Source organism: Pelophylax lessonae (genome assembly GCF_965119305.1).
Source record: "Pelophylax lessonae genome assembly, chromosome: 10".
In the NCBI taxonomy this organism is placed as follows: domain Eukaryota; kingdom Metazoa; phylum Chordata; class Amphibia; order Anura; family Ranidae; genus Pelophylax; species Pelophylax lessonae.
Window position 1 is genome coordinate 57,836,078 of NC_138777.1, and position 27,875 is coordinate 57,863,952.

The 27,875-nt window shown below is 42.2% G+C and overlaps 1 protein-coding gene across 1 annotated transcript in view; it reads left to right on the forward strand.

Annotated features, from left to right (window-relative positions):
* DCDC1 (doublecortin domain containing 1) overlaps positions 1 to 27,875 on the forward strand; it is a gene marked incomplete at its 5' end in the record, with an annotated part of 647,338 nt that overhangs the window by 289,679 nt on the left and 329,784 nt on the right. The window contains one exon of the mRNA XM_082270964.1: positions 21,191 to 21,283. Coding sequence (XP_082127090.1) covers positions 21,191 to 21,283 — 93 coding nt within the window. The remainder of the gene's footprint in view (positions 1 to 21,190; positions 21,284 to 27,875) is intronic.

Here is a 27,875-nt window from a genome sequence, read left to right on the forward strand (position 1 = left end):
GAATAGCAGAGGCACTCAGTGTGATGTGTCTAGAGATGGGTCAGAGTCATGAAGCTAGATGAACATCAGATAGCTTTAAGGCTATCTGATCTTTGTCTAACTTGACGACTCCAACTCATCCTTATACACACAACATCGGGCACCTGCCATTCATTTCACTGACAGGCTTTTTACCTCATCTCATCCTACCAATACAATACCTACCTGGGAACCCATAGAACAGTGGTTCCCAAACTGCTGCCCGAAGGCTGGATCTGGCCCTTTGTTTGCTTTTATCTGGCCATTGAGGCACAATTTCATTCACTGACACCAACAAAGGGGCACAGTTCCATCCAATGATACCAACAATGGGGACCAATGACACCAATGATGCAGCACAATTTCCCGCAATGACATCAATAATGGGGCACAGTTCCTCAAAATGACACCAGTGATGGAGCACAATTCCTCTTACTGATAACAAAGATGGGGCATTGTTTACTCCAACTGATGCTGGGAGATTTTCTACTTCTGATGGCCACATTCCGGCCCTCCTAAACTCTGAAGGACAGTAAACTGGCCCTTTGTTTAGAATGTTTGGAGACCCCAGACATAGAGGATGCAAGATTGGGTCCCCAGTGGTATCAATTTCACCCTGTATGGAGGCGGAGCCGTTTTTCCACGCATGTTCATGGAAAGTTGCATGGTTCTACCCGCATGGGTCACCGCAACCTCCCCAGATGTAAGTCATTTTTTCTTTTTCCTTTTTTTAATTTCTCTTAATTCAGGAAATAACCACATTTAGATACATACGGGAAATTGACTAAAACTGGAGTGTTTAAAATCTGGTGCAGCTCTGCATAAAAACCAATTAGATTCCAGGTTTTGTTGTCAAAGTGGCTCTCCTGTCTGGCCCTCCCTTTTGTTCGAGTTGATACCTCTGTCCTTTTGTGGGCCTCCAATCTGCTTTTTTGATCTGAACCCTTGGACCTCTGAGGACCACCACCTAAATTCCAAAGAGTACAGGTAGCTGTGGCTTAGAGAATGTAAAACACTGAACAGCATACAGAATGCATAAAGCCTCGTACACACGCACCGATTGTTGGCCGACCGATCGGCCGTCTTTTGTCCAGTGTTGTTGTGTTGGTTGAAATGTGCTCTAGACTGCACACGAATTTTGTCGGCCAACAACAACCAACTGCAGAAGTGATGTCATGTTCTGGTCTACTTTTCGTGTGTTTTTTCTTCTCTGAGCATGCTCAGTCTTGCTCATCTGACTTTTGTCGGCCGAAATCGGTACTGACTGAACAATCGGCCGTTCTGGCGATGGCCAACAGCCGTGCATAGCATGCATACCAGATTTTGTTCGGCCGAAAAGTCACAGTCGGTTGTCGGAAGCATCATACTAACAAGCTGACAATCGCCCGATCGGACGTTGGCTGAAAATTTACGGCCAACAATCGGTGCGTGTGTACGGGGCTTAAGTCTAAACGATTGAACTTCAAGCGCAATGTGTAGAGTGTTTATACAGCCCCTACTTTCACTTCTTGCCTTTTTGCTTAGTGGCAAATGGATTTCTGTCTTTGAACCAGCTGGGTCTTTGAGGGACACAGCCAGGGAGAAGAACGGTATCGCATCAAAAGCTTAGCTGGTTATTTAAAAAAAATACAAAAGTAAAAGAGGAATTGGACTTAAAAAAGTAGAATTGACCCAAAAACCATTATAGTTTTTCACTGTTTTACTATAGCCAACATTCCTATAAAGTTTTTATTTCAACCACACACAGTTTCCCTTACTTTCTGCAGCCAGCAACAAAACCTTAATGTACTCACAAAGTAAGACTCATTGGGAAAGATGCAGGGACGGCCTCTTGAAAGCATGGTTCTCCCCTTCAACAATGCAGCACAATGAGTTATTGACTTGTTTATATATGGAGGCCCTTTCACTCACCAACGCTGACTCTCACAGTCTGAACAAATGATTGATTCTGCTACGAGAGAATGACCAAGGTCTTGCACTAAACTCTGTAGTGCAAACTACTTTGCCCCGCATTTGTTTTCCTAGTGAATAGCTCCCTATTAAAATGCACTTTTCAGAACTACCTGCAGCTGGCCTTTATGGTGCTTTTTGTATATATAAATGACTAATTTGTGCCAGCCCTTTGTTTCTTTAACAGCCCACTGCAGAAGCCATTAAGGCTATGGAAAGTTTTTTTGTTGTCATGTGTACGTTTATTAATATGCATGCAGAACATCATATGGGATATTAGCCAATGAAAAAACTCTAATTGGCGCTCTCTTGGACAGAGGAATACATAATATTGATTGATTTGATGTACAATGGTATAGGGAACTTGAAACAGACCAGTTCTGAGAAAAATATTGCAAAACATTTACATGAAATAATTTTCAAACCATTATGGAAAATACAAAACCTACTATATTCAAAATGTTCTGATTTTTAAAAGATATAGTTAAAAGAAACATTAAAGTATAACTAAAGGCAAAACTTTCTTTTTTTAGTTTTGGATAGAGTGGAGAGGAATTAGATCCCCTGTCAGTGTTTTCTGCTGTATGTGCCCCCGTTAAGGAGTTCTCCCTCTCTATTTGTCCTGTTTACCATTATCACTGAAAGTAAAGAAAACCCCAAATTTTTGGTTGTCCCCAAAAAAGTAATAGAGGAGACATCTTCCAATGGAGACACTCGTTTTGGTGACCTGGGGGTTTCCAATAGATTCCCTTAATTTGCAGGGATTTCCTCTCACTTCCTGTTTGGTTATGGGACAGGAAGTGAAGGGAAATCTCTAGAGTGGGACACAGATGACAAGAAAAAAATCTGTGAGGGGTTATAACCCTCCATTACTCTACTCAAAATGAAAAAAAGTTTTGCCTATAATTCTAATTTAACCACTTGTTTATTTATGGTGGTACTTTTACAGCTGCCATAACCCCGGTATTTTTTATACAAAGGGCGGTCTGCTTTAACATAAGGGTGGTCCCACCGGCACATTCACCACGGGATCACCCTTATGGGCGGCGGGAGAGGACCCCCCCCCCCCTGCTGCTTTCCAGTCATTTTCCCCGCTTATGGGACCCATCAGTAGCGAGGAAAACTATCTGGTCTGCTGTCCCCTCAGGCAGGAAGTTGAGTGAGGGCAAGATGGCCCTCACTCAATTCTATGGCCTTGGAGGACTGGAGCGACGTCATACATCGCTTCCTAGCAACAGATTTTAAGAGCCCCATTTTTTTCATCATGAAAAAAAATGACTTTTTTTTTCTTTTTTACTGTACATGTGAGATCTGAGGTCTTTTTGACCCCAGATCTTACATTAAAGAGGACCTATCCTGCTTATTTCTATTACAAGGGATGTAATAGAAATAAAAGTGATCAAAAAATGTTTTTAAAAAAAAAACTGTGTAAAAAAAAAGAAAGGATAAAATAAATAGGAAAAAAAAAAATTAAAGTGCCCTGTCCCCGTTAGCTCGCGCGCAGAAGTGAACGCATACGCAAGTCACACCCACATATGTAACACATGTGAGGTAGTGCCGCAATCATTAGAGTGAGAGCAACAATTTGAGCCCTAGACCTTCTCTGTAGCTCTAAACTGGTAACCTATAGAAACTTTTAAAATGTCGCCTATGGGAATTTACCCAATGTTTGTCGCCATTCCGCGAACGTGCTCAATTTTGAAGCTTGACATGTTGGGTATCTATTTACTCGGTGTGACATTATCTTTCACATTTTTGAAAATTGGGCTAACTTTACTATTTTCTTATTTTTTAGTTCAAAAAGGTAAATTTGTTCCAAAAAAATTGCATTTGTAAGACCGCTGCGCAAATACGGTGTTATAAAAAATATAGCAACAATATCCATTTTATTCTCTAGGATCTCTGCTAAAAAAAAATGTAATGTTTGGGGGTTCTAAGTAATTTTCTAGCAAAAAAAAAAAATATTTTAACTTGTAAACAACAAGTGACAGAAATTGACCCGGTCCAGAAGTGGTTAAGGTGATCTTTTCAGTAACTTCACATCTCTGCAAGAATAAATTCCTGACAAGCAACAGTATCATTTTTTAAAGTTGTGCCATTTATCATTTAAAGACTTTCCTTGAATTCTAGTCAAATGGCATTGGCTAGGTTCAAATGATGTCATTCGTCTGCTGCAGACAGTAAGAAGCGTTTCCGCAATATCCTCTCCCCTATGAACAGACTGCAGCATGGTAACTTTGTAATAAGTCACAAGAGAGGCTACAACAGGGGCTGATCTGTGCTCCGCTGATCCCCACTGAGCAGCCAGATGACAGGTCTGTCTCCACTCAGTGTGCAGATTGCAGAGGGACCCAGTCCCACTCTCCTCTATGGGGAAATCAGGGGAAAATCAACTACATGTCCGTTTTCATCTGGTCGTATCCGATCCGATCCACCAGACAAATAAAAATAGGACCACCTTCGGTCTTTATTTTGCAATCAGGATTGGTTCAGATAGCGGCAGATGTCAGCGGACAAGTCAGCGGACTTGTCATAGAGGAGACCGATCGGACTGAAGGGTCCAATCAAGTCTTTCTGAAAAACTGACAGCCCCTGGGTAGGGTTGCCACCTCGTCCCTTTAGTTTTTAGTCGGATCTTCATCCGAAGATCCGACTAAAAACTAAAGCTGAAAACAAGGACACACATTAATAACACAGGTTCTGTGGCTGATTAAGGTGGTAATTAAACTCACTTAGTGCCCTATGCGCATTATATTAGCCTCATACATGGGCATCCACAGGTAATGCAATGCCCCCCCCCCCTGGAATCTCAACTTCCCCTTTTAAGTGGTTGTTAAGACACTTCATACCATCCTGTCTGTTCTGTTTAATATTCATGTGTGCCTGTGTGTCTGTGTTTTAAAAAAAGAAGCTGTTCTTTACCAGTATTTAGAGGGCCGAGCGCCGCTCACGTGACCCGTCGGCTCTCTCCTCTCTCTGGCTGACAGCTGCCTGCAGCGGGCGGGGCCAAGGATTCCTCACTGATGTCAGTTGGGAGGGGAGGAGGAGGGGAAGAGGAGAGGAGGAGAGAGGTGGCGGGTCACGTGAGCGGCGAGTGACACTCTATGCTTGTAAAGAATGGCTTATTTTTATAAAAAACCAACACAGGGGCACACAGGATTATTAAACAGACTGTAGACAGGACATGAAACTTCAAATGAAACTACAGCAGCAGGAGAGGAGGGGAGGTGGGCACTGACACAGGAGCAGACAGGCAGGGAGGGGGGGGGGGAGAGAGGACAGAGGAGGAGGAGGGCTGCGGATGATGAAGGCACGTAAACTGACCACGGTGTCAGGGCTCAGCAGCCATGGTATACCGTGGTCAGTTTACAGAGGGGAGGACATAGCCAGGCAGGATCAGCCAGGTATTTTAGGTGATAGAAGGGGCCAAATTACACAGCAAAGCACTGTGCTGTTTAACATGCTTTAAGGAAAAATACTCAAAATAAGTATAATGACTAAGCCCCTCCCCTTCATTACATTGTTGAAAAGGGGTGGAGCATGGGTGACCTTAAAATTATGCCTCCCCCTGAAAAAAATTCTGCGGACGCCCATGGCCTCTTAACCTGTGTAACTAATATTTGTTCTTGTTTAAAGGGATGAGGTGGCAACCCTACCCCTGGGCAGCATTGTCAGACTAGAGGGAGGGGAGTGTTAGATCTACTAGCATATTTAAATACACTAACACATTGAAGCCAAACTCCAACTAACATTTTAGGCAGTTATAGCACTTTTTTTTTCTTTTTGAATAAAGGTTTAGCATAAATAAATAAAAGCTGACCGTTGTAAGCACCCCTGCTGGTGTTAAATGGTTTGTCTCATCTCTGTAACTGATACATTCTGCTGGAGAGCTTACACTTTTGAAAAACCACAGACCTAATGGACAGATAACCAGATGAAAATAGAAAGCCTGAAAATGAATGCAGTCATCACATCTAAGTGGTGCGAACTGGTAAGCTGCAATATAATAAATATTTGTTTTTGGGTTTAATATCCCTTTAAGGCCACATTTACACTTGTGAATTGGCCTGGACACTGATTGCATGCGAGAATCTCAGCAGGGATCCACTGCAATTAGCTGAACGAGGCAGCCCCATTGAAAGCAATGGGAGGCTGCCAGCTCCCACAGATAATTGTGGCTGTTCACATGTAATCACTCATGCAGACAGTCTGTGGCCAGGGCTGATCACTCATTGATCGTTCTATTAATGATTACATGTGACCAGATGCGATTAGCTGTGGGAGCTGGCAGCCCCCTATTGCTTTCAATGGGGCTTCCTCCCACAGCTGATCGCTAGGAATTCCCATTAGGGTTCTCTCATGTAATCAATGTCAGGCCCATTTATAAGTATGAGTGTTGCCTTAGTGTTATCTAGTTATACATTTTAAAGTATTTTATATATCAGTGGATGTAATTTTAAAGGCTTTAGAGTGACCCTGTCACCACAGAGTCCCTTGTAAATAAAGCCCAGTAAAGGAAGAGGTATTATACTTAATTTCTGGTACTTTTCTATTCCATGGCCACTGCAGGTGTTTCCCAGTTCCGGTTATTTGCATAGCCACTTCCCAGCAAAACAGTGTAATTCCTTAATGCTGGCTTTTGTTTCACTCCAAGACGCACAGGCGTGCACATGGGGTGTGCAAGATGTGTCTGGGCACACCCTAATTACTGTGTGTGGTTCCGATACCCCCTATTGCCTGGGCTTCCCCCACGTTGCTCCTGCCCCTCAGTGCTGCTGGCTTCCCTCCTCTCCTCTCCCTCGCGGCTCCTGTGGGGGATGTTGTAGAATGGAAAGTGGGGTAAGGGTCTAGGAAATATGTAATTTACCAGTCCCCTTCCTTTTCTAAATGAACACAGTGAGCACACTGCATAGAAAGGCATGTGTGTTTGTGCTTTGGGGTGCACACCCTAATGAAAAAGGCTGTGCACACCTATTCCAAGACGTAAAGACGTATAGGCTGACAGGAAGAACCATAGTGAGTGGTAGGGGGAACAGTTATTCAACATGCCTGGATGTTTTGAATACCTGCACTGACAATGGAGCATCAAAGTGGCACGTGTCAACAAATGGACTGCTAAAAAGTTTAGTATATTTCCTTTTCTTTTACATGCTGGGCTTTATTAGAAGTGGCTCTGTCATGAAACTCAAACAAGGAGCTATATCTGAACTTAGCAGTATCTGAATATGAAAAGCTGCTGTTAGCGCTCTGCATTGGAAAAGTGGTTCTCCCCAACTGTGCCCCCCCCCAACTTGTCCCCCCCCCCCCCCACTGCAGCTACGGACACATCTACTTGGCCTCTGAAGACGTCATTGGATGACGAAACACGTAAGGTGGGTCAGGATGTTGTGATGTAAGCACCGCGGCCTTTTCGTAATGTGTACACATGCTTCTTTTTATCTGTGACATTGTAAGTGCGCTACTTTAAATAAACGATCAGCTTGTTTAGATATACTACACCATTGTAGTACCATTCTCAAGTTATAAGGACGTCGACACCAGCATGAATATATAGGAATGATATATATATATATCATTCCTATATATATATATATATATATATATATATATATAGGAATTGGATCCTTTGACTCGAGAGGTTTATTGGTGTTTAACACTGTGCTTCCTGGATGGATGCTTTGAGGTTTTTCCTGGATCATTCTTCATTCCTATATATTCATGTTGGTGTTGATGTCTCTGGATAAGCAGATTACTTGTTATCACGCGGTGACACGATTTAATCTACACTGTCACTCACTGGTTTGTGGAGGATTCTCTCACCTATTCTTCATATGGACTTTTTATGAACTTGCACTGTTGAATATTTAGCTTATTGGTGCTGTCCTTTTGTTTACAATTATTTATAGTGTGTTATCATATCTTTTTGTACTGGCTGCCTACTCTGCCCCTTTTTTCCAAGCGCAGATATTTTTTCAATTTTCTCATCTACTTGTGTGTTAGCCCAGCTCTACTTCGGTGTCTTTAATAAAGCCTGTACTGGCAGTCAGCAATTCTGCCATTTTGCCAAAAAGGTCCAATCACTGTGAGAGTATTTGTGGCTCTTCTTCTAAAGGCCACCATTTTGCTGAGGCTTCCTTATTTTCCCACACTTAGGGCCCGTTTACACTAGCAATTGAGGGGCATTAAAAACAAAGCTATTGATATGAATATTTACTGCCTCCCCAATAGCTCAACCTTTAGCTGCAGAAGGGCACACGCATGCCATGACCGTGATGCTTTGCTTCTCGGTCGTTATACCCTCTGTCTCGTTTGACGGACGCTATGTGAAGTGAATGGGGCTACTCTGCAACTGTGTGCAATGCATGCTAGTGTAGAGTTTAAGAGGTAAAGCAGGTGGTGAGGAGGTGATACAATACCTCCTTCCAGCCTGTCACAGCCTATCACTTTTCAGAGACTAAAGCAAGTGTGAACAAGCCCATAGATTTCCCTTCTACCCCTATTTCAGTGACCATTTAAAATTTTTAGATTTCCCCCCAGACCCTGTCGTGGAAATAACAACATCAGCATGGCAGCCAGGGAACTAACATTTTCATATAGAGACTGCCTACAAAATTCTCTCATGAAAGGTTTTCTTTAATAGATAGCTTATTTTTAGTTTTGTGTAGTTGAGCTGTGCACTTACTGTACATATGTTTTGTCAAACTGCAGCATGAATGCCAGGGTTAAGCTGTCAATGAGCAAGGAGGCCAATTAAGGCCTCAGGCAGCACTCATGGTGGGGGGTCGGTACTGTGCCCAAAGTGCCCTCTTTCCTCAGAGCAGCACAGTAATGCTTTTACTGAGCTTCTTGTCTGCATGCTGTGCCTGTCGCACAGGTAGGTGCAGTGGCAGATCCTTTTCAGTGGCGTGGAGCCTGTAAGCAGTACAGGCCGAGTGTCACTGAGCACAGCACTTTCAGCCACCATGTCTGCCTCTGTGACAAAATGGCCACCTTGGGTGACATCCGCCCAGTGCCAGGACAAGGTCATCCAGCACCCGGGGCAAGGATACCGAGACTGCACCCCACTTTCTCTCAGAGTTAGGGTCAAGGCACCCCCACCCCTGCAATAAACCATTGCGCCCAGGGCAGCCGTCCCTCCTGCCCACCCTATGTCCCGCCCCAGCATCCACCACCAGCCCTGCCCTGGCAGCTGTTTTACAGTGTTTCAAAACTGCATAAATCATAGCTCCCGACTATCCCTGATTTAGAGGGACTGTCCTCAATTTGGAACAAAGTCCCTCTGTCCTCCTCATTTGTCCATCATTTTGGTCTTATCTATATAGTTGCATATAAAATGCACTTTTTATCTTTCAAAAAGTGTTTTACAATGCTAAACATTTCATCCAGTTTCTATTTGCAAATGTGAAAAGCCAGTATAAAGGAATAGTTGTGGTTAAAAAAAGCACAAGCTTTAAATGGGCTTACATTTTTGTTTTGAATAATTCTCCTTTAAGTGGGCGTGACAAAGGGTGTGTTTTATGCCTACTTTTGCTAATAGGTGTCCCTCATTCCCATCTCAAAACATTGGGAGGTATCTATAAATGCCTACATGATACAAGATAGCCCATGCATGATGCATGTTACTGTATATGCCCTCTGATGTGCAGGAACGGTAAGAAAAAATAAAATAGGAACAGGAACTTTGTAAATTCATGCATACTGCAACACAAACACATTTATCAAATATGTCTCACTTTCATTACATAACCAAAAAATAGGAGATTTTAATAGAAATAATACCTATGTCAAAATATAAATGTAGGACCATAGTGGTACGATAACCACGATCGTTCATCATATTGTCTGTACAACATTGTTTGTTTGTTTTTTCCTTTTTGAATATTCAAATAAAAACATTGGAAAAGAAAAATCTAATTTTTTCATCATTTTAGGCCAATTTGTATTCTGCTACATATTTGTGGTAAAAAAATCCCAATAAGCGTATTTTGATTGGTTTGCGCAAAAGTTATCGCGTCTACAAACTAGGGGAAAGATTTATGTTTTTTTTTTTGTTTTTTTACTAGTAATGGTGGCGATCAGCAACTTTTATTAGGACTGCGACATTCTGGCAGACAGATCGGACCCCTAACTGACATTTTTGACACTTTTTGGGGGACCAGTGACATTACTACAGTAATCAGTGCTAAAAATATGCTCTGTTACTGTAATTATGACACTGGCAGGGAAGGGGTTAACCCAGGGGCGATCAAAGGGTTAAGCGTGAGCCTAGGGGGTTTTTTCTAACTGTGGGGGGATGGTCTTGTGAAATCAATGCAGAGACCTGTGTTCCTAAATAAGAGAAACACAGGAGGTCTGCATTGATTTTAGAGAGAACAACGGTCTGTGTGTGCCTCATTTTTTTAATGGAAATGTAACAACAAAAAGTGGTTTTATCGGAGTGTGTCCTCCGTCTATTGTATCTTTCATACATTCTTTAGTTACAAGCTGGACCTGCACTCAAGATTTGTGTCAAACAAAGCTGGACCGACCTGGGGTGCTTTATATATTTTTCAATAATTTGTATTCGTTTTTTGAAATAGTTATACAAAATACAAAGCATTTCATATGTCCTTTTGCACCATACATTTTCAAACAAATAAAAGGATAAAAAGCACATCTTGTTTGTTTCATTTCAAATCCATTGTGGTGGTGTATAGAGCCAAAAAGATTAGAATTGTGTCGATGTCCCAATATTTATGGACCTGACTGTACATGCAATGCAGTGTACTAAACATGTATACTTAAAGTGGAGTTCCGGGGACAAAAACATTTTTTCAATGAACATACCCCCGGGACAGTCAGGGCTAGTACATTCCACAATGGATAGCCTCTGATCTGTCCCGCTTCGCACTTACCTGCATGAAGAAATACTCACTGTTAAAATTTCTTCTCCAGCGTTGCCATCTCTGATGTGGGCAGCTGAAGCCAGCGCGATCCTCTTCTGCGTCCTCTTCCGTGTCTTCTTCTCCCAGAATGCGCCTGCACCGGCCCCTCTCATCACTTCCGGTGCGGCGCCGCATTCCTCCACAGCTTCTGGGCATGCCCAGAAGCTGTTTAGCAAGGAATGCGGCGTCGCACCGGAAGTGACGAGCGGGGCCGGTGCCGTCGCATTGATTCCTGGGAGCGATGACGTTCAGCTCCCAGGAATCATTGCAAACCGGAAGCGACGGCGCGGGCCGCGGCCGCCGAGGGAGGAAGTGGAAGAAAGGTGAGTATATCTTTCTACAATAACAAGGTAAGTAAAAAAAAAATAAAAATCCTAACCATCCATTTCTGTTTCAGGTGAGGAAAAGCAAGCGGATGGCCACAAAATCGATTATGTCGATTTTGTGGCCGGAACTCCGCTTTAAGGCTGGGTTCACACTAGTGCGAATTGGATGCGGGTTTCTCGGCATCCAATTTGCATGTCAGAAGACTTTGACTGGGTCTCAATGGAGCCGGTTCACACAGCTCCGGGACGGCTGCGGAGCGGTTTGTAGAAGAGTCCTGTGCGTCTTCTGGTCCATTTTAGGTCCAAATCCAGACAGAAATGCGGGCCTGATTCGTCCTTGAAATAGAGAACAGGGGCGCACCGGACCCCTGCTGTGAGCCGCTCTGCACAACAGTGTGAACCCAGCCTCAGGGAATGCGGGGTCTTTTCAGGAATTTTAGATTCACATAAATATACAAGATCAGTTTGATGTAAATATTCATAGCTACTGTATGTGTATTATTAAAAAAAAAAAAAAAAAAACTGTTTTAGTATGTCGTTTTTAGTTATGTATGTACATGGGAGCAGCCATATTTGCTCAGTAGATACAGTATATAGGCTCTGCTTTGCAGTGCTGCACAGTTTTTGTGTTTTACTGAATGTTTTTTGCAATGCAAGTAATTAATTCATCCAACTTAATAAATTAAAACAATGCACTCCCTGTGTGACTGGTATGTCAACAGTAGTTAGGCAGAGTCATTGCAAGAGCAAATCCACCCTACTTTTATTGGCTAATGCACACATCTCTACGTTTAAAGTGGTTCTAAAGCCTTTTTTAGTTTTTAGTTTCAACCACTTGCCGACCAGCCGCCACACTTTTACTGTGGCAGGTCGGCTCTATCATGCGAAATGATGTCCTGTACTTCGTTCCATGTAATAGCTAGTGGGGGCGCGCGGGCGCCGCCATTACTAGAAAATTTTAAAAAATGACATTAATCTTTCCCCTTGTTTGTAGACGCAATAACTTTTGCGCAAACCAATCAATATACACTTATTGGGATTTTATTTTTACCAAAAATATGTGGAAGAATACAAATTGGCCTAAATTGATGAAAAAATTTGATGTTTGATTTTTTTTTTTTTTTGGCTGTGTTTAATAACAGAAAGTAAAACATTTTTTTTTTTTTTTAGAATTGTCGCTCTTTTTTTGTTTATAGCGCAAAAAATAAAAACCTCAGAGATGATCAAATACCACCAAAAGAAAGCTCTATTTGTGGGAAAAAAAGACATCAATTTTTTTGGCTACAGTGTCACACGACCACGCAATTTTCAGTCAAAGTAGTGTAGTGCCGTATCACAAAAAAATGGCCTGGTCCTTAAGGGGGTAAAACCTTCAGGTCCAGAAGTGGTTAATGCACTCCTTGCATTAAGGTAAGAATGTTTAGGCATCAGCATCCCCCCTCACAACCCCCCCTTTTACTTACCTGAGCCCTCATTCAATCCAGAACTGTGCACGTGTTCAGCTCTTCTCTCTCCTCACTTCCAGGTCTCGCTGGCTTTACAGGAGCACTGGGAGCCATTGCTGTTAATCAAAGCCAGTGATGAAAGAGTGGGGGGGCCTGAGTCCCGATGTCTGTATCAATTGACGGAGCTGTGGGGCTGGGGAACCAGCACGCATGAGTGCCCCTTTGGAAACCGGCTTTCCATGGGGGCACTGGACAGAGAGGAGAGGCCAGGAGCACCATAGGAGGTTCGAGGCTGCTCTGTGCAATTACATTGCACAGAGCAGGTAAGTATAGACATGTTATTTTATTGTTTACCTTGACAATTGCTTTAAAGCCCAACTTCAGTTTAATAAAAAAATAAAAGCTGCCCTGATAATGTAAAAAAAAAAACAGCTTTTGCTGCAATACTCAAATCCATTTCAGAGCTGTTTCCTGCAGTAATTCCCTTCAGGTTGAATGGGAGCTAGCATAATTTAACCCATTGGGGTTGCATTATCAATCTGCCCTGGGTTCATAGAAGAATACTGCAGGGTCTGTAATGTCAAACGGTGGACCAAAGACTCTCGGAAAAAAGGTATGTATGCAGAATCAGGGCCGTCTTCAACACAGAGCAAAAGGGGCAGCTGCCCGGGCCCAGCCATTGCAGCTGCCCCTTGAGCCCGCACTGCCCACAAATAGTTGATAAGTGCATTTGGTAAGGCCCAAGAAAATATTTGCCCAGGGTCCAATCAATACTAAAGACGGCTGTGTGCAGAATTTAAAAAACAATGTAGGTGTAGGGGACTGAGTATGGTGGAAGGTCAAGCAGAGTTGGGTTTTAATACAATTTGTTTATTAAAGCAGTACTTTACCCTAAAGGGGAAGTTCTGCTTTATACTTCCCTCCCCCTCCTCCTCTTCTTTTGGAACTTTTTTTTTTTTTGGAGGGGGGGGGGGGGGGAGAGTGGGTACCTGGTTTTGATATGTACCCACTTCCACTTCCAGTCAGATCGCCTAGGGCAGAGATCTTCAAACTACAGCTCTCCAGCTGTTGCGGAACTACACATCCCATGAGACATTGCAAAACTCTGACATTTACAGACATGACTAGGCATGATGGGAATTGTAGTTCCTGAACAACTGGAGGGCCATAATCATCATGACTGCCAGACAAAAAGTATTTCTAGAAAACAACTAGCATGAGCAGCTCCCGTGCTTCTATTAGCAGGGGTTGCTTTTAAGGAATAATAGAAACCTGTTTAGGTTGTAATAATACATGCACATAGGGTAAGCCATATTTTCTCATTACATAGGCAAACTTTACTTCCTACTGATCCCTTTATATAACCAGTAGGGTGAGTCTGGCACTCTGTAGTCTCTAATGATATCAAATGCAAGAGACGTGATTGACCACTGAGCAATAATTCTTATACTCATAGCATAAAGTCCTTTTTACCTTTACTTTTTACAACAATATAATGCTTTTTGATAAAGCTGACACGTCCCCTATTGATTTATGTAATGTGTGATATTTAATAAAAGGTCAACTTTAACTGATATTAATGGGTTCATGTAACTGCATGTAATGCACTTAAATGTGTGTAAACTGGTCAAGTGATATTAAGGTTCATGTTAAGGTTATTCATGTAAAAGACTAGAAGCCGAAGTGCAAAAACATGGAAAACCGAGGTGAAAAAACCCTTTTTGCCATTTAAAGTGTATGTAAACTCTACCAATACAAATACGTTTTTCTTATCTTCTCCCTTCTGGTCTGTTAAATTTACCATTGAATGCCTTTTAATATATCTCTTCGACAAAAAAAAAAAAAAAAAAGCTATTCTTACAGCCAGAAATCTTGTGAACGAATAACGAATAACTCCCTGTGCTCTCTGCCTCTAGACCAGTGTTTCTCAACCTTCTTTCAGTCCCAGCACCCTTTAACCACTTAAGCCCCGGAAGATTTTACCCCTATTCCGACCAGGGTTTTTTTTGCGATTCGGCACTGTGTGACTTTAACGGACAATTGCGCAGTCGTGCGACACTGTACCTAAACGAATTTGACGTCCTTTTTTTCCCACAAACAGAGCTTTCTTTTGGTGGTATTTGATCACCTGTGCGATTTTTTGATCATGCGCTATAAACAAAAAAAGAGCGTCAATTTTGCAAAAATAACAATATTTTTCACATTTTTTCATATGAAATTCCCCCCAAAAAAATTTAAAAATCAAAATTTTTTAACCTTTTTGGCCAATTTGTTTTCTGCTACATATGTTTGGTAAAAAAAAAATTGCAAAAAGCTTATTTTGATTGGTTTGCGCAAAAGTTATCGTGTTTACTAACAAAGGGAAAGATTTTTGTCATTTTTGTTGTTTTTTTTTAACACGCAATGGCGGCGATCTGCGTTTTTTTTCGCAGTACTGCGACATTGCGGCGGACAGATCGGACCCTTGACTGACATTTTTGACACTTTTGGGGTTACCAGTGACATTTCTACAGTAATCAGTGCAATACATATGCACTGTTACTGTAAAAATACACTGGCAGTGAAGGGGTTAACTTTTTTTGAGAGGGAGGGGTTAAGTGTGTCTCTAGGGGCGTGATTCTAACTGTGATTGGCTGTGGCTTGAGCTGTAGGAACAGTGATCAACGGTCCTACATAGTAGAACCATATGATCAGTGTTTCTAAACAGAGGAGAATGACAGGCGGCTTGTTTACATTAGCCGCCTGCCTTTCTCCCTCTACACCGACGATCGCCGAGTGACCGGCGGACCCGATGTCACACGCGCGGGGGGGTCCGTGACCGTGCGGGAGCGCCTCCGCCTCCCTAGACCCTCACAGGCTAGCGAGGTAGTACTACGTCGTTCTGCCTGTGAGGGGCTGACCGCCGCGGTAAATAGTCGTGCGGCGGTCGGCAAGCGGTTAAAATTATGGACAGTCTCGAGACAACCTTTTCTAAAATGTAAAAAAATATTAGAATAGCTTTACACAATGCAGCAACATCCACACATAGAACACCAAATGTTAGAGGTGATTTATTCTTCCAAAGCAAATACACCTTTGCACACGGGTACTGACTAGTGTTCCAATGTTTCTCTTTTCCCTAAATGTCTCTATCAGCTAATGTCGCCCCAGTGCTGAGGGAGGGGGGGTTCATTATGAAAACCTGTGGCTTTGTGTAACTAAAATGCAGGCTTGATCCACCAGCTGGCTTGTATACAATTTTTGATCAAATTTTAGGCATTTTGCCAAGGCACCCCTGAAGAAACCTCAAGGCACCCCAGGGTGTCTGGGCACACTGGTTGAAAAAGGCTGCTCTAGACTGTTATCCCTTAGCATGCATTGTCCCTTGCTATCTTCGTGGACTACAAAACACCTCCCTCTGTTATGGAACAGTGAGGGATGTGTTATGCAGTCCCAAGCAGGGCTGGGACAAGGGGTTGGCAGGAGGGGAGGTTGCCCTGGGCTCAATGGTTTATTGCAGGGATGGGGGAGCGCATTGACCGTAACCCTAAGGGAAGGGGGGAGCAGTTTGGCATCCTTGCCCTGGGCACTAGATGACCTTGTCCCGGTACTGGTCCCAAGACACTGTTATGTAGTCCTAACACACTCCTTTTCCTAGGAATGGTACTCAATATGGTTGTTACCCTAGGACAGTAAGTCTGTTAATGGTAGGATTATCGGGTTAAGAGGAAAAAAAGGCTTAAAACAAAAAAAAAAAAGAATGCAGCCACCACTTACAAGGACCAATAAACTGAATATGCTAATGCTATTTTTTTCTTTTTTCGTGAGTTTATATTTGCTTTAAAGTCAGGGCAATAAAAAGAAAACATGTAATACATAGCTGCAATACATGAACATTTACCAAAGTCATATTCCTTCTAAAGACTCTGCAAGTACAGAAAAACAGGACTGCATTCAGCTCAAAAGTCCCATAGTATGCTAACAACATACAGGACTGGTTTGGTGGACTGAGTGGTGTCAGACCTGCCCAGTTGTCTTTGCTAAACTACTCAAACCCTCCCATTCTCCATCTCAGTAACACAGACACTTATTATTCTGTAGTCTAAGATCAGAACTAGGAGGGCTAACTACACTCCTTGAGATAACACAGGCAGAATGAACAGAACACAAGAAAGCTCGAATATCTGACATGATCAATAGATATATTTTTGCACTTTTTAACCGATATACCAAAACACTTTAAATGGTATACTTAACAGGCCAAAATGTAGTATATAAAAAGTTATTGGTTAGGATACATACAGTTTAAACCTTTACAGCCTTCAGGAGCCTGGTCTTTAAAAATGTGTATGAGGCGTTTTGTGGGCTTCCTTGTCATGTGATCACATGATCAGAAGCAGAGGCGTAACTAGAACCTTCAGGGCCCCCGGTGCAAAAAACCATGAAGAGTCCTCCAGGCCCCTGGCCAGGGCCCTTCCTTTCAAGCCTGGGGCTCTTCCCACTCATCCTGGGGCCCTTTACTCTCATTGCGGGGCCCTTTATTACGGTCCCGCAGCGGGACCCTTTCACAAGTTCTGCAGAGGGCCCCCTTCCTGCCATCTTGGGCCCTCCCCACGGTGGTGGAATGCCAGGGCCCAGTCGCAAGTATGACCTTTGCAATCCTGGAAGTTCACCCACTGGTGTCAGTAGCTTTTATTTTTTGGCATTTTCATTGTATTATTTTTTATTATTTTATTTTATTTTTTTCATATTTTATTTTATTTTTTTACAATGCTACTGACTATGACTCTGTCCATTCAGAAAAGGAAGGAGCTGGTAAATTACATATTCCTGGCTCTCTACTATGACACATCCCTGCAGCAGCCAGTAGGAGAGGAAAGGGAGCACAGTGGGGGGGGGGGGGAGCACACAGGGGCCCAGAGTCAGCAGAACACAAGTGAACTGGATAGGAGTGATGGGGGCAGCATACAGAGGAACCAATCTCCTCCATTTTCCTCCTGCAGCTACAAAAGGAGAAGGAGGACAGTGATTTCTCTACATGCTGCCCCCCGCCGCCCCTCCTATCCAGCTGTACAGGGGAGCCGCACAGGCCCCCTGGAGCATGGGGCCCGGTTGCAATTGCAACCCCTGAAACCCCTGTAGTTACGCCCCTGATCAGAAGCCTGCCCCAGCGCACTTCAATTGTAAACAGTGGCCTGGAGCTGCCAGTGACATCACAGTTACTGTGCTGGAGGTCCTGGTGACATCACAGTTACTGTGCGGGAGATGCCGAGTGAGCTACCAGCACAAACAGGGGACCCCAGTTACACGCATACTGTATATGTGGCAGCTTGCCATTAAAGTGGAACTTCACTCTCTCAATCAACATTAATTAATTTTAATCCTCATGCTGCTAGCATTAGTAAATAGATAGGAAAATATAAATATTCTTACAGTGTTGTGCAACCAAAAATCACCATAAAAAGTAATAGAATAAAAATATAATAAATAATAAAAATGCGTGTGTCTTCAATCAAAGTCCTTTCAAATCAACAATACATAAAACTACCCCCCCAAAAAAACATAGTCCATGTGTAAAAAAAAAAAAAAAAAGCAATATAAAAAGTGATCCAACGCAGTGTTCTTCAATCACTTAATGACACCAAAAAGTGCACACCACCACCGGCTGGAAAACCTGCTCACCTCACAGATGAGATCAATCAGATTTGTATATAGACACTCCTGCAATCTCCTCTCCTGGCATTCGGCTCTGCAAGCTCCTCTTACTGCTCTGTGATCCTCATGCAAGTACAAAGGCAGACTACATAGTGCTCTCCATTTGAACAAAATGTATTAAAAGCCCCCATAATAAAAAACACTTACAAAATGTAAAATCAAAAACGCTTGTAGTCACATTCACATTCGTCTTCTTAAGACTCTGCCCAGATCTCAGTGGCTGCATAACATCACGGGCTCGGCTCCTCCCTCCTATACGCGCGTCGTCCACTCATTGGGCTTCTTCAGTAGAGAAGCATAACACAATGTATTGGTGTAAACAGGCCTTTTTTAACACAGGGTGTTGAGACTGCTCACTTTGCAAAATGAATGCTTGATGAGCCTATTCTGTCATGTGCCAGTAAAATTCCTTTTTTTTTTATTTGCCTTGCACATGATTGGGTATTCAAAGTAAGGACAGCTTCATCTTATTTACTAAGTTCAGTGAACATTCACTTTGCAAAGTGAGCAGTCTTGACTCCTTTAGTAAATCAACACCAATATATTTTTCTCTTATCTATGCTTTTTCAAAATGCAGAAAATGACCATGCATTATATGTAAACAAGTTACAGTCATACACGTTTTACTTGCCCAATAAAAAAAAAAAGTATAGTAATAAAAAATGAAAATAATGGGAATAATTTAGAAGGAAGTTTAAAATTGTTTTTTTTTTTTTAAGTTCCCTGTTGACTATCATGTATTTAAAAAAGTTGCACATTCCATTTTGTCAGTCCCTCCAATTTCATGAAAAGAATGCAAAAATTCTCTTACTCGTTCCCTGCTGAATGGTTGCTGTTGGTTACTGCACTTTGCAAAGTGATTTTTGTCTTAATTGTGTATACATTCAATTGAAGTATCATTAAATTATTGTATATATTTGCTTGGACTCAGTAAAGAAAAAATCTCTTAAATTGTACACAATTTATTTCAAGTGGTATTAAGGCGAAAAGCAAATGTTTATTATATTGCAGCTTACCATTTGCTAGATGTGATGGCTGCATTCGTTTTCTTTTGTTATGCTATCTTTCTTCTCTTTTCATCTGGTGATCCAGCCAGTAAGTCTGTTGTTTTTCAAAAGAACAAGCTCTCCAGCAGAATGTATCAGGTACAGAGATGAGACCAACCATTTAACACTAGCAGGGGTGCTTACAATAATCAGCTTTTATTTGTTTATGTAAAACCTTTATCACAAAAGGAATACAAACTATTTGCTGTAAATGCAAATATTTAGCTCTTAGGTCAAAGAGCTCACTACAGCGCTTGCTGAATACTTGGTGCTATTACCAAAGAAATTTTAGTATCTTGTAAATAATATATGCCCCAATATTTAAATTAGGGACTTTATAAATTAAATAAATAGCGAATAAATAAATAAATAAAGACAATAAATGTTCAAAAGCAAACAAATAATATATTGTGACTGGTCACATATAATATAGTCCAAAAAAATTAGGTGACTGTAGTGCTGAAAGTAATCAAAGGAGTCCTTTGTGACTGTATAATTCAACGATTCAAAGGTGCAAGTGCTCAAGCATGGGTGTCTATAAATTCTGTGACATCAATCCGTTTCACCGTGATTTGTGGGTAGATGTAATCACTTACCAGAACCAGTGGGTCCTATATGCCTTACAGCACTAGGACCACTCGTGCTTAATTGCCCCCTGGGCTGAGATGGGTTCCCTTTTAAACTCCTATGAGCTGGTATGGGCTGGTAACAGGCTTCTCCTCACACCGAGATATGGGCCAATTGCAAAGGAAAAGAAGCTCCAGATGGTGTAGTATCAAAGATTAGTTTATTACCCACAATAGTGGGTTTTAAAAGCAGGAGATTGTACAAATTAAAAGCAGTGGTGGTCAGTGGTCGGCTGGTGCGGGCTGCGAGTCCTCTCTGCAGAGTGGCGAGCGGTGCTTCCGGCTTGCGTTCCACCTGATGTACTGTGTTGACGCTATGCGTTCCAAATTGACGCGTTTCGTCACTTCCTGTGACGTCCTCAGAGTTGCGTTTATAACCTACAGCTGCTGCTGCACTATTCACTTTATTTATTTATTCTTATATACTCTCTTTCACATCAGTATCCAATTATAACATTGATACGGATACCCTTGGCGCGGGGAATATACCTTGGTACATTTTTTTACATATTTGCTGTAAATGCTTATACAATATTAGTAAGAACCCTGCTTCAATTTGTTAGTGCATATAAAACTGCTAGTACATCTAACACCCCCCTCCCCCCAAGACTGTCAATGCTGCTGTCCAAATTACCCCCCTGTGCTCATTTCTCCAGAGTGGGGGCACTCTAATACAGGAGGTGAGTTACTGGACAGATCACCAGTTGAAAACAGAGCCAAAAAAAAAGAAAACGAATGCAGCCACCACATCTAATGATTGGTAAGCCGTAATATATTACAATTTTGGTTTTGGATTTAATACTGCCTGACAATAAATTATCACTGATTATAGTTAAATTTAGATGTTATAGACCTGCTGCTTGCCACATTTGGGATTCAATAACTAAAATTGGTTACAATAATAGAATTTCAAGGAATAACTCTCTTTTTGTGGCATTTTTTTTTTGCAAATGCAAATGTTGGATTCACAATGTATAGGCTTTAAAACAAGATCATTACCTCTTCTGCTTCAGGTAATATTGAAAGCTTTGAAATCTCGGTTTATAAGCATTCCTACTGTGCTACCACCTTATAATTTAGTTAGCTGGCTTTTATTGTATATTCAGTGCTGCCTCGCTGCAAGTCGTTTTCAATGTTTTTTTTTTTTTTTTAATTTTTCAGCTTGAACATTACATGAACGGTCAGACTGATGAAATCAGCAGAAAGGAAATATTGTCCATGACAGAAGAGGAACTTTATTTGGTCCATGAAGAGGTAAGATGGAGATCAATCTATTCTCCATTTACCAACTGAACCAAAATTATGAGAATTGTTCATTGACATTTAAAGAGCCATCTTAATGTTCATTACACCATTCGCATATCCAAGTGCTGATTTTTTTTTTTCTTTTGCATCCTTGGCAGAAAATCGATCTTAACTAGTAATTTCCCTGCCATGTGTTTTATGATTTATCTGCGGCTAAAAAGTACGATTAAAGTTGGAAAGAAAAAAAAAAAAAGGAGGAAAAAAGTAATGCATGAAATTTTTTAAATATTATGAGACCAGTGTCACGCCGAGAGGCTTTTTAGAGCATATTGTGCTGTCTTTATAGAGAGGCTTATTATTTTCACTTCTTTCAAAGTGTCGCAATTAGTTTGCAAGGGTAGAGCTACTATTATGTAAAAGGGATACTCTGTCCCCTGCAGTGCAGGAAGAGGGCTGGGAAATGGAACGTGTACCTCGTGGAATGCAAAGGGTTAAACCAAATCGACTCGTTCCCAGCACCCATGCTGGGTAGTTGACAGGCACGGTCTATAAATGAAATAATCACACAAGATTGGTCCCGGGAAAAAATGGGATATTATTTCATGCAGATTCCAGAAATGCGGATAACAATTTATTTTTTATTTTTGGTAAAAGCGGTATTTGCCAATTTTGGTCCATTAGCATCAGAAGCTTAAAATGAGAAGAAGTTAATGAATAATACATGTCCTTAATGTCTTTTTTTTTTTCTTTAAACACAAAACTGTTATCCTGAATATATTTTTCTGATTATCATTTTTGAATCTTCTTATAGTTATACACAATCTGCTTTGACTTGAGTTTTATCATGTGAGATCCCCAAGGTCCAGTATGTGGACCAGCAGCCACCTTAGTGAGTGACAGCATTTCTGGTAGCCTAAGTGGGTACAGAATATTATTTTGGGCCCTTTCACACCTGCGCATTCCATTGCATTACCACTCCCATGTCATATTTTATATGGACTGCTAACATACAGCAATAGAGAGAAAACTGGACCTTTTTTATTCTGGGTGCACCACAGTGCATGGTATGTACACTGTGGTACACTGCAGTACAGGTGTGTTGGCACCTACTGTACCAGTATACCGGGATGCCATTGTAAAGGAGTGACATGGCACAGAGTGCCAACCATTACTGTGCACTACAGCAGCCTTTTTAAACCAGTGTGCCCAGGCACCTTGGGATGCCTTGAGGTTCCTTCAGGGGTGCCTTGGCAAAATGGCTAAAAATTGCCCAAAAATTGTTTTCAAGAAAAGGTTTTCATTTTGCACAATTACAACGTTCTAACTGCCGGCGTCCTAACGACCATTGGCATAATTAGTTGATAAGAAGGAGGTCAGTCACCTGCATAGCATCCTTGTTTGACCCTCCCCTGCCCCTCACATTAGCTAAATGATAGAGAAAAAATGAGGGAGAAGAGAAACATTGGAATCAGTCCCGGGTGGTGCATTGGGGGCGCAGGGACCCCCCCTATCCACGCGTCCGGCCCCATGATCTACATGCAGGGCGCCGGACGCATGGAGTTCAATGGGGCTTTTTTTTTTTAACCATGTGATTAGAGCCAGAGGCTCTAATAGGCTAAAAAAAAGGGTGGGCTCGGGGAGCAGAACACTGCGCCCCGAGCCCACCCAGTTGTGTGACAATAGTGAATGAATATTCGCTAATGTCACACAGATCCTCCTCCTGGCCAATCAGGAAGCGGGTCCTGAGACCAGTTTCCTAATTGGCCGAAGAGCCAAAGCCGCCGCTGCAGCAGATGTCCAGGCAGGGAGGGTGAGTGAGCAGGGGGGGCGGGGTTCCTGCCGTGGTCCTGCGGGGGGGGGGGGGGTATGGTGTGTGGCCTGGCCCCTCCCTCCTGTTGAGTGCCCCCACAGCAAGCAGTTTGCTATGGGAGCATCCAAGCTGAGTCACAGCTCCCTGTGCTCATTCAGACACAGAGCTGCGACCCAGCCCCACCCCCCTCTCTCTCCTAATTGGCTGACTGACTTTGAATGACAGCAGCGGGAGCCAATCACGCAGCGCTGCTGTCTCAGCCAATGAGGAAGGGAGTCCCGGGTAGCTGAGAAACTCCACCCCCAAACCCATACATAATCACAGTGTTCCAACAGCAATGCAAAATTTCTTGTAAGATCGGCACTAAAAGTCATTGCATAGCAAGTCATCAGCAACAGGCAGGGTTTTCGTAAGTACTCCGAATCCAGGTTTCCTGCCTGGCCTGTAAACCCTCACATATATATAGTGAAGTGAATAGCCTCAGATGATACACAAAGAAAAAACAAATCCTCCTACATAGGTTTTACTTGTTTTTCTGCAGTCTCATCTTCCCTACACCCCTTCAAAAGGACAGAAAAGTATTCAAATCCTTCTTCATCTGTTAGGAGCACAGGAGGGGGGGGGGCTGAGAGACTGCAGTTACAATGTGTGAGAGCTGATTGGAAGAAAGGAACAAGCCCCCCTTCATACAGCAGAAGAACTAGGTTGTGAATAGACACGCTCTGTTCTGAGCTTCCTCCCTGACATAAATTTATCTTATGTATCAGGAAAACTTGTCAGAAGTGAGACATTCTGATAACAGAGGAACAAAGCACCTGAGAGAAACAACACATTGGAGCTTTGGAGAGAGATAAGTAAACACTACAGATATACTGTGTGTGCTATGCTCAGATTCCATGACTGAGGTTTACAGCCACTTTAAAGCAGCAGGTGGTGACAGGCTCTATGCAAAATACTTAAAAGTCTTATATAAAAATATAATACAAAATGCATGATTTTGGAAGATAGTGTGCGGCAGGTCTCTGAACACTTTTTGAACAGTAGGAAATCTTGATGCAATAAAATTACTGTTAAAGATATATGGATGGTGCTTTTCCACTTTACTACTCCTTTGCCATGTGTTATAGTTTAAGGTTATAATAAAATGTGGTTTTCTTTTCCTGTGTCAGATATGCGACTGGAGGCAGGCAGGGCTGCTGTTAGAAATCATGGGCCCCCTACAGCCTACCCAACAGGGCCCCCACTCCCCGAAAATATCAAAACAATATTTTCACAAAAAATACACTAAAATCATTATTGGCGGACACAATTGATCGGTCTGCGCAAAAGTTATCGTGTCTACAAACTAGGGGAAAGATTTATGTCATTTTTATTTATTTATTTATTTTTTTACTAGTAATGGCGATGATCAGCGATTTTTGACTGCGACATTGCAGCGGTCAGATCGACACCTAACTGACATTTTTTTACACTTTTGGGGTGACATTACTACAGTAATCAGTGCTAAAAATATGCAATGTTACTGTACTAATGACACTGGCAGGGAAGGGGATAACCCAGGGGTGATCAAAGGGTTAAATGTGGGCCTAGGGGGTGTTTCTAACTGCGGGGGGGGGGGCGGGCTTATGCAATCAACAGAAGAGACCTGTGTTTCTAAATAGGAGGAACACAGGAGCTCTGTGTTAATTGCTGAGAGAACAACGGTCTGCTGTAATTACAACAGCTGACCGCCGTTCTCTCTCCACGGGGAGCGATCGCGGGTGCCCGGTGGCCCAGTGGATCAGCTTCCCCGCTGGCGAATGGAAGCGCACCTGTGGTGTCTGGTTGGCAAGTGGTTAAAGGCCCCCTGCACACTGGACATTTTTACAGATGCTCTTTTTGGCTTCCGGCATTTTTTTCTGCAGCCAGTAAACTCCCCAGTATGTTATCCTATGTATCCATGCACACATAGGCTGTTATCAGCATTTTTTGGCTGGGGTGTTTTCTGGCTGGATAAAACCCTCAAAACTAGTGGGTTTTGAGAGGAGTTTTTGAGCTGTACAAAGGCTGTAATGCCGTTAAACGCGGGAAAATGCAGCTAACCGGCATTTTTGAGTGTATTTGATACTATAGGTTGTATTTGCTTGCTAAAAAACACAGAAAAATGTGTGGCAATACGCTGCAAAACGCTAATACAAAAAAGCGGAAAAACTCAAGTTTTTAACGCGGCAACGCTACTGCCATTTTTATAGCATCCAGTGTGCATGAGGCCTAGTAGTTAATGTGGGTCATCTTGGCCCATTCCAAACTACCGCACTAACAGGTGCACTTGTTGGGCGCACTGTATTACCTGCATGTGGCCTCAGCTACAATGCTGTGTCCTGACTGAGAGTCGAGAACGTCCTACTGCTCGGCCATTCACAGGAGGCTTTGAGTTCTATGAATGAATACAAAGTTTCTTCTGATTGACTGAGACAGAGATTGTGATGTCATCCATTTGCCTCTCCACCTCAGCCAATCAGAGAAAGCTTGTTATTCATTCATAAAATACAAAGCTTCCCATAAATGGCTGAGCAGTGCTCAGCCTGACTCTATTTTTTTCCAGGAGTGGGATGGGAAGTTCCCGTCTTGCTGCTGGAACACAACGCTGTATATTGTATGTAGCTAAGGCCACATACAGGTAATACAGCGTGCCCAGCAAGCACACCTGGGTCAGCTTGGTCCAAACAAACCATTTAAAGGGACATTAAACATGGAGATAGGCTTTAAGATCCAGGAGACTGTTTAGTTCTGTAGGCTTACTTCACAAAGCTTTAGAACAAAGACCAGGATCCTTATTTTAGCCATGTTATTGCAATTTTCAAAGTTCAATCCCTTTTTCTGAAGATAAGATATTATTTCCATATGCCATACAAGCTGCTGATACATCTCCCGCTAAGTACTGCAGATAAAACACATACAAGTAACAATGCACCGTCACCCACACAGGATTTGGGATGAAATGGCCATGACTTTTCTGATGACAAGTGGGGAACAGGTGAACTGTCAGCAGTGACACTGCCGATTGCCTGCCCACTCCCTATGTCCTCACGTGCCATTGTAGTCCATGCAGCTACAGCAGTAGTGCAGGCTGGCAATGCTGCAGTAATTTCCCTGCAGAAGGAACAGTATTATCAACCTCTAATATGAAATGAGGATTCAGTTGATCTATTAGAATAATTTCCTCTTAACGACCGCCCGCAGTTTTACTGCGGCAGGTCGGCTCTGTTCATCGCTTTGCAGGACCGCTAGCACCCATTCACCACATGGGAAGCCGATCAGTGGGTCTGGGGGCTGCGATTGCCGCTGGGCACCCGCGATTGCTCCTCGTGGAGACAGAACGGTGGTCTGCCATGTTTACATGTTCTGTCAGTTGTGAACACAGCAATCCTGTCTTCCTCTTATTTAGGAACACAGGTCTCTGTGTTCATTTAGTAAATACAGCCCCCACACAGTTAGAAAGCACCCCCTAGGGACACATTTAACCCTTTGATCGCCCCTGGGTTAACCCCTTCCCTGCCAGTTTAATTAATACTGTAACAGTGCAAATTTTCAGCACTGATTACTGTAGTAATGTCACTGGTCCCCCCAAAAAGTGTCAAAAATGGTCTGATCTGTCTGCCACAATGTTGCAGTCCCGCTAAAATCGCTGCCATTACTTGTAAAAAATAGATAAATAAATAAAAATGACATAAATCTTTCCCCTAGTTTGTAGACGCGATAACTTTTGCGCAAACAAATCAATATACACTTATTGGGATTTTTTTTACCCAAAAATAAGTGGCAGAATACAAATTGGCCTAAAATGATGAAAAATTTTGATTTTTAATTTTTTTTTTGGGAATGTTATATAGCAGAAAGTAAAAAATATTGTTTTTTTTTTTCAGAATGGTCACTCATTTTTTTGTTTATAGAGCGAAAAATAAAAAGCGCAGAGGTAATCAAATACCACGAAAAGAAAGCTCTATTTGTGGGAAAAAAAGGTTATCAATTTTATTTGGGTACAGTGTCGCATGACCGCGCAATTGTCAGTTAAAGTAACGCAGTGCCGTATCGCAAAAAATGGCCTGGTCATGAAGGGGGTAAATCCTTCTGGTCCAGAAGTGGTTAAACTATTATACAATATATTCTGCTTTAATGTTTTGTTTTGACTTCCGTATATATATGAATTTTGAATTCTGACTATAGTTTTACTTGAATTCATCACAGCGAACCATGCTGAATCAGTGGTGCATTTGGAGCCTTCTAATAGCAGTTTTGCTTTTCTTTCCCCCTTTCTCTTGTTGTAGTAACCACAGATTTGTTTCTAGTCTTTTTTTTGGACCTCTCCTCATGTAGTTCAGATCCTCCCCATCCCTGTATACATTGCTACTGCATGCTGTGTTTTTACTAAGACGGGAACATTGAAATGTGGCCACAATGGCAAATGCGCGTTTTCTTCCAGCGCAAGGCTACGTAAGCCCTTCTTTTGTGAATGGAGTGGATGGGGTCAGATAATGTTTAAAGAGAGAGCCTTTCTGTCTCTCAGGCTTGCAGCTTTCCACATGGATGCTCATCCACACAAACACATTGAATTATGAACAGACCTATTAATGGCAGGGTCAAGTTTGGTCTCCTTCTACTTCCATTCACATTTTATCTCAGAAAGAAAAGAAGGGAAAATGAGGAAAGAAATACTATGAGTTTTTCATTTAAATAAAAAAAAAAAAATATTTAGGAGTAAGAAAGAACATATATGTGTACGACCATAGAAACATAACACATAAAATATGT